Genomic DNA, 8,203 nt, shown 5'->3' with positions numbered 1-8,203 from the left:
TGCTCGTGTTCAGCTTCTTGTCCACCAACACCCCCAGGATCTTCTCTTCAGAAGTGATCACAATCCAGTCATTGCCCAGCCTGTATTTATGTTTGGGATTGCCCTCACCCAGGTTCAGAACCCTGCAGTTGAAGAATCTGATAAACATTTTCCCTCCTTTCTCAAAGTTAATGAACAGAATATTACCAGTAAGCCAACTGCTAAAATTCATTTTCCAATTCTAACATACATTATCTAAGTCCCTCTGAAATGCTGCACAAGCTGAATTTCTCAAAGCTTTGTTAGGCCTTGCCAATACCACTTTTAGTTCCACACGTTGCTAACAAGTCAGCCCCACTGTGTCTCCCAAAAGCACAGGTGAAGACTCACTTAAAGCATCTAGTGTATCATTCTGCAGCTTTCAAAACTTTGCCGGCAACACTAAGCTCTGCTTTTACTGATGATTTCAATTTAAAAAGGCTTGAGATTTCTTCTGTTTTCAAGCTGTTAGCTAGACTGCTGGCTACTATAGAAAGCAATCTAAAGCTCCACTGATGATCTAAATTTTAGCCTCAAGAAGTAGATTAAGGGAGATCACAGGTATGTGGGATTTAATTTGATATACTAGTTTCAAGTATTTGAAAGTAAACAAATTATTTGAAAAAAATGCTTTATTTTAACGTTTTAATTTGATTTTTATTTGAACTGAATTTTCATCTTAGAAATAAATACTGATTTAAAAAAAAAAAAAGAGGTAATGCCAGCAAAATGAAAAAAGTTCAACCTCATTTAAGTGAATTTTGATGAGGAAGAATTGAAACAAAGTCAAATGGGGTTTTTTACTGTGGCTTTCTCTTTCAGTTCAACATGAACTCTTCCCTTTTTACTTTAACAAACTGTTTACACAGCTAACACAAGATTCACAGAATTTAAGCAATAAAGCTCCTCTCCTCCTCACTGACAAATTACACTAGATACACAAATTCCACAGCAGTTCAACTCAAGATCTAAGTGCTCCCTTCCCTTCCCATTCTGCCGGTGCAACATCCTTAATGGCTCTAAATTTGGCAACCCAAAGTTGCTGTTATTGCCTTAATCATCACTGTCTTACTAAAAATAAAATAGAAATATTGTTACAGTTTTTCATCAAGGATCCTGGTGTTACCATTTGGAACCAGAGCAAATACCTGCACATCTCCCTCAAGTATCTGCAAAATTAATGTTATGTAACGCTGACAGTATAACAAAGTAAATTTATTGATTCAAGGCCCTTTTTTTTGTCCTTGCCAAAATGTCTGTAAACTAGCAAATACATCCACTCAACTGTGAAACAAACAAAAGTGTTTGCAAAACCAAGGCCTCAAGTTATTTTCCTCCCCCTCTCCACTGCCTGCCTAATCTATAGCACTTTCAGCTATTCTGTGACTAATGTGTCTTTCCTTTTCTGTATTGTTTCTAGAGTGACTATAATGTTAGACAGAATGTAAACAAAGCTTCCGATACTGTTAAAGTAACAGGAAAATTCAGTGCTAAAGGAAGAGGAGTACAAGACTGGAAACAAAAATTTACTAAATCGTTGAGTTTACACATGTTTGTATCTTTGCCACAGCACTGTGTAATCCCTTCCATAAACTGAAAAATCTGTTTCATTATTCACATTACTGAATTTGCTGTCAAATCATTTCAATGTCAACATAAGGGATCAGGTAGTCTAAATTATGCCTCAGATTCTGACATTGTAAATAGTCGGCTTCACTAAGGCTAACACTACAGTTTACTTCATGTAGCGTACAATTCAAGAGGTGTGTGTGATAGCATGACGAGGCCCTGAATCATTGTAATTACACTCTCAAATAACTTGCTTCCTTCTAAAAAGGTTACTCTTTTTATTGACAATTATGCAACAGACAGAAGCTTAAAAAAAAAAAAAAAAAAGAAAAATAAACTTCTTATATTGCCACTGGACCATTTCCCCAACTTTCAGTTACCTATCAGATAAATGCCTCTAAAATAGTCTCTGCATATTTTTGCTTTCTTTTCAGTAGAAGTATTTTAATTGGGCTGGTATGCACTGTAATACTGCCAGTTCTGCAGTCTCTGGCTCCAAGCAAAATGATGCATTTGGCACAAAGCAAGGTTGATTTAGTGTGTTGGCATTAATTACCCATTTTGATTAACAGTCTTTAAAGTGCTTCATGCTTTAGTGTTAAAAATTATGTGCATGTTTAATTCAGCAAGAGAGCAAGCTGATTTTGTAGAAATGTATCCAAATACATTTCTCATTACAAATATGAAAGAATTCACTGCAAGTATGAAAATATTTAAGAGGTGAGAGTACAGGGAAACAAGAAAATGTAATTGTATTCTGTCGCAAAAATATTAACATGTACTGCTGCATCTTATTAGCTTCAAGAAAATCCCTTTGGATTTTCTACAGTGTTTAAAGCTGTACAGCATGTTACTTTTAAAACCCATACTGAGGTTTGGAAAACTGTGTAAGTGAGAATTTCACATCAGCTTCTGTTCTAATACAACCATTAAAGCCAGCCCATGGATGCCTTAATTGGTCAGGTCAACTGCTGCACAGTTTATTACCCTGAAAGGCAAATTCATCTCTTGTATACTATGGACACCACAATGAGTTTTTTCTCCCCTATGTATTTCATACATAAACACTGCATGTTTCCAGTGCCTCACTGTACGAAAATGCATATTAATGTGGTTAAATAAAAATAATAATAATAAAAAGTTGCCTCAATAGCTCTAATCTCTCTTAATTGAACCACAAGAGTACCAGAAGAGAGTAATAGAGGTGGCAGCTCAGCATGTACCGTAGATCATTCACGGAGGTGCTGCAGAGGACATAGAGGACATCTTAATGACAGCTATTGTTTAGTTTTCCAGCAAGGATGACACTCTGAAAATACTGAAGTCAACAAAAATTTCCAGCAACACAACAGAAGTTGTGTTTGGCTTAAATACATTACAGCATTTGTTTAAATATCTCTTACCACTACAAGAGACCTCTGTAAACTACTCTTTTTAAAATATCACATGTAATTCATGCTATTACCGTTAATCATTACAATTAAGGTCAGAGTAATTTTATAAACATAATCTGTACTAGCTGTAAATTTTAATTATAGCTACTGTTCCTCAGTTGGGAGTAACTTAATTTTCAGAGCTACTACCCCAAATTACATGTCGTCTAATTTTTTTCTACTGAAAGTTAGTGATAGCGGAAACACCAGAGGAGGATAGAGTGTATTTCTATCACATGAATGAGTAGAATGCTTCACACTTGGAAGATTTAAATTAACACTTTTCTGGTGCTATATATTTCATTCCATGTATGAGTTCTGGCATCTTCATACGGCAGACAGCACAGTACATAATCTAGGCATAAAAAGGGTATTCCAATAGAACCTACCCTTTGGTCATGTCTTAGGTATATAATTAACTACAGTCACTAAGAAAACTGCCTGTTTTACTTGAAGGGTTGGCAATTCACACTACAGCCTACTGCATGCAAGTCTCTGCAAGCATATGAACTGGACAGAGTAAATATTCAATTGTTAGCTCCTCCTCTTCTCCACCAAAACATCTCACATCCACCAAAACCAGTACCTATCTTTACCTGTTTCTGTTGCCAGAGAAGGAACCCCCAAACATATTCAGGACTTGACAGCTGGTTATTCACATCCCATCTTTGGGATCTCTGTTTCTCCCTTCACGGACCTTTTATACCTCTGTTAACCTACTTAGACCTCTGGCGTCCATGTCAGAAAATGCAGAGTACTGCTCTAGCTCATAGGAACAGCAGGAACTGCAACGCCATCAGCCTGAGTTTATTTGAGGAAATGAGTGAGAATTGCAAGGCAGGGGTTAGAAAGATGCTAGATTTTAAGAGAGATATAATTGGGTTTGCTGTTAAAGCAAGTGTTGTAAGAATTTCTAGAATGATTTTACTATTACAGAAAACACATCTGAGGACTATACTGCCATTATGTAGAACAAGCCTGTTGCATTGTAGAAAAGGTATGGCATAACAGATTCCAGGCAACATGGTAAGTTGTTACTTTCTTCAGCCCTGATGTATATTAAACTAAAAAAAGTGTTCAAGTAATGTGAATTGCATTCTCTCAGTCATTCCCTCAGAGCAAGCATCTCCAGCTCCACATTCAGATTAGAGACAACGATCTTAATAAACCAATGCTTAAGACTCAGATGCTCAGCCATCAGAACCATACCCAGACAGGCATGGGGTAGCCATACAATACCGCCCACAAGAAGCATCAGATATGTCAGAATGATCATCCTGAGCTGCCCACGTGCTGACTTCAAAAGCTCAACAGGTGGATAAGAAATCCACAGAGTAGACAGGGAGAGAAAAAAAAAATTCTGAATAGGCAGATCGGTCAGTCTGAAGGGAGATATAATTTCAGCAGTATGAAGGGAAAGTTCCTTATGAGAACTTAGTCCAGTTACTCAGCTACACATCTTAAGCTGTGATCTACTTTTCAATATGTACTGCATTATTAGTATAACTTCATAAAAACACCTTCCAAAGTAGTTTAAAAGAATGTCATCCATACTTACTTTGGCAATATTTTTAACTGGTTTTCTCTAAGTTCCAATATCTGGAGTTTAGTTAATCTGTAAGACAGAAAGGCAGAGCAAATTATCACAATATAGTGCATTTTATGACAAAAGCAATCTCTGAACTTACTTATATTGCTGAACTTACAAGAAAAAATCTGCAAGTTTGAAAAATGTTTTCCTGTAAGAACATAAATATGTTTTGTTCAAAAATTTGCACGTTATTTTAAATTAATTTATTCACTGGGATTTGGTTTTAGTAAAGCACTAAACAAATTAGATCTTGCCTCTGCACCTGTTTGAATACATTTGTTTTCTTTCATCCCAAAGATTTTAAAGCACTTCACTGATTCATTATGGGTACATGTTATCATCACATAGAGAAGTACACCAGAATTAACAGAAGAAAGGTAAGATCAGTCTGCACAAGTCAAGACGCTAAATTTCTAACACCACCAATGTAGTATCAAAACATTTCATATAACAAGCCTCATCAGAGGAATACATGCTGTCTTCCACATGGTAAATATAACCTTTACATTCATCTTGGATTTCCTTCCCTATCCTCTTTCTAGTCCATTTTTTTTTTTAATCCAATCCATTTTGATATTTTTGTTAGAAGGCAGTTTGACCTTTCTTGCAGTAAATCCTTGGTTCCAAGCTAAATAACCTCTAAATCCCAAATTCAACTGCTTGGCCAAGATAAGTTCAAAGCAGTCTTGACATTCAAGCAGTGTACCATTCCCAGTGGATTTTTTCGCACCAAGAGAGCAGTGACAAGATGATCTCTTTTTTTAAATGAAATGCAGAAACTGAGTTTGCTTTATATACAGGCAGGATTGTAAAGACAAGGGTTCTACATGTGACCCACTAACAGCCCTCATACAACACAAAACAGAGCATTAAGCTTCCTGATTCAAAAAGGAGCTTAGTGAATAGACCAGTCTTTCATGAAGGTGCTTAACCGAGTACACTGTAAGGACAGAGACAAAAACCTTAATTTTTATTAACTAGTAAGAACTATACTTAAAGTAAAAATAGAAAGCAGAAAATAATGTTTATTTTTCCTCTAGATATCATCTCATTTTTGGATGCATTTGAAAGTAGCAATCTGCCATGCCTACAAATAACCTAAGAATGTAAGTCACCTTGAAACAGAGCAGAGGTCAATACAGTCCAGTGCTGCAAGCAGTACTTGCCATCTGGTAGCAACTGCTGGAGGGGAACCTCCTCCCCCTCAGCTTCCCAAAGAAAAATCAACACCCTAACAGTGGTGAGAGAATACCCTAATAAAAATACAGTTCACAGTAATATCACTGCTGTCAATCTAGGACATAACTGGAAAGGATTTCCTAGCCTTCCTAGCCTACCTGCATCCTAAGATACCAATTTGTGACAAAACAGAACTTGTTTGTTTAAGCACCTTCAGATCTGAATGCTTGGTTTGGACTTGGAATTCTGAATCCAAGAACAACCAAATATTGCATTGTGCTCCAGGTGGTGTTCTGCTTTGATGACAAGTGAAATAGCTACACAGTTTGTAGTTTTTCTTCACAACACATGTATGCAGTCGGATTCCTCAGTTCAACGCAGTAAAAGCAAACCTCCATTCATATGCAAAAACATATATATGCACACCCACACTTCACTGACTTTAGCCAGAACTGATTGTACTACATTTCCAATAAGATAATTCCGTAAACTTAAAGACTGCCTTTAGTGATAGAAAGGTTCATAGCTTTGTGGCCTTGTTTCATGCTCTGCTCTTTCTTCAGCTAACCCTAAAAGTTGGAGATACAAATATCAAATTTCTTATATGTAGAGCTACACAGAGGCTACGAGGGAAACATTTTCAACCTATCCTGGTTAGGAGATACAGGATGTGTCTAAACTAGTAATTTTCTTTCTTCCATTATGACTAGAAGGGTTAATTCAAGTTTAATATAATAATACACATTAAATACTCAGCCCAGCTGCTAGCATAAACACCCATACTAAGTACCTAAACTCCTATAATGGAACTGAAAAACTGGATTTTAATTTGAAAAAGAAGTACAGACAGAACTAGTCCATCTATACTAAAGGAGAAACAGAAGGCATAGTGGCAGAATACATATTTTCTGTGCAATTCTATCAGGAAGATTTGTCATACTCATATGGAAATACTTAATTTCTCAACTTGAAAAACCCATAACCACATAAATATTTACACATCACCTAAACACAAAGGTGTAACAGTATTATTCGACTTTAAGTATACCTTGTCTAACAGTCTCAACAAAAATATTGTTGCAGTATTGTTATTTAATGTAATAAACTTAGTCTGCTTTAAAAATGTAGCTCAACTTTTAAATAAAACAAAATCTCTACATAAACACTTTGTCAGGATAAGATTAATATTTTTCCTAAACCTGACTTCTTTAACTATACAAACTGTAAAAAATGTAACAAAAATACACAGCAGGTTTACTTAGAAAATTGTTGTTCAACAGCAGTCATTCCTCAGAAAGCTAAAAATATTTTATAGAGAGATAATCTTTATTTTTCAGTCTTTGCAGCTTTGCTAATGCAGATTTTTTTTTCTTTTTTTTAAATTGTAACTAAAATATAAAGGCAAGAGGACTGAACTATGTGCATGCTATAGCAGGGTGCATTTGCAGAAGTTTCAGCAAACTTGCATATATGTAACAATTAAGTCCACAATTTGATTACCACTGTCCCTTTAAGTAAAAAAAAATTATCCAACATACTACTAAAAATACTACTGCAAAATGTTGAGAAAGAAGATTACAAGTAAATTCATTGCAACATCACAGTAAAAGAATCTTTGGAAGCAATACTCCATTATAGACATGATTCTCAAGAGTTTTTAGAATGACACTGAAGATAAACTCCTTGCTTATCTTTGACATCCATCAGTAAGTAACGTTTCCCTTTTAAAGCCCTGTCTCAAAATTCAAATGCAGTGAGCTTCAAGTTTAGAATGCTCAAATATATTTAAACATATTTGTATATTTAAATGTAAATACACGTGATGCATTAAGACACAACAAATATGGTTTTCTTAGGTAACCATAAGCAGTTCCTAGATTTCTGTGCACTGGTTTAAAGGCTGACTCTGAGATTTGTACCAATATAAAAGCAGTCAAATTAGAATTTTGGAGTGGAGGAAAAAAAAAAAAAAAAAAAAGAAAAAAAAAGTACTAGCATCTCAGAATTCCAAAGGAACTGGCATATTTAACCAAAAGTTTGTTGATCTTTAAAAAGTCTTAACAGTCTGGACTCTGGACTGTTATAACATCACTAAAGGCCAGCAAGCTCATAATGCTCAAAAAGAAGGGCAAAAAAGATTGGATAATCTTGACCTCAATAGCATGCAAAACTTTAGCACAAATTTTGAAGGTGAAAATAAAGCAGGGAGGTAAATGTAATAAAAAGCTGCACAGATATACTAAAAGTAGTTTGCACTACACAACGCTTTCTTTCCAAAGCATGAGGCTGAATATTACTGACAGAGGTGCTCAAAGACCCATTTGTGACTATCCTGTTGAATATTTTTTAACGGCAATCCTAAAGGATAGAAAGAATGATAAAGTTGGCTGATGCCACAGAAGTTAGTCACAGA

The 8,203-nt window shown here is 35.5% G+C and overlaps 1 protein-coding gene across 1 annotated transcript in view; it reads right to left on the bottom strand.

Moving 5' to 3' along the window:
* Nucleotides 1-4,578: 4,578 nt before the first annotated feature.
* LOC104529494 (erbin-like) overlaps nucleotides 4,579-8,203 on the bottom strand; it is a gene marked incomplete at its 3' end in the record, with an annotated part of 24,116 nt that continues 20,491 nt past the window's right edge. The window contains exon 5 of the mRNA XM_010173827.2: nucleotides 4,579-4,635. Within this exon, the coding sequence (XP_010172129.1) occupies nucleotides 4,579-4,635 (57 nt within the window). The remainder of the gene's footprint in view (nucleotides 4,636-8,203) is intronic.

This window comes from Antrostomus carolinensis, unplaced genomic scaffold (genome assembly GCF_000700745.2).
Source record: "Antrostomus carolinensis isolate BGI_N321 unplaced genomic scaffold, ASM70074v2 scaffold53628, whole genome shotgun sequence".
Classification (NCBI taxonomy): Eukaryota; Metazoa; Chordata; class Aves; order Caprimulgiformes; family Caprimulgidae; genus Antrostomus; species Antrostomus carolinensis.
Note: the sequence above shows the minus strand (reverse complement) of the source record. Positions and strands in the feature narration are given on the sequence as shown.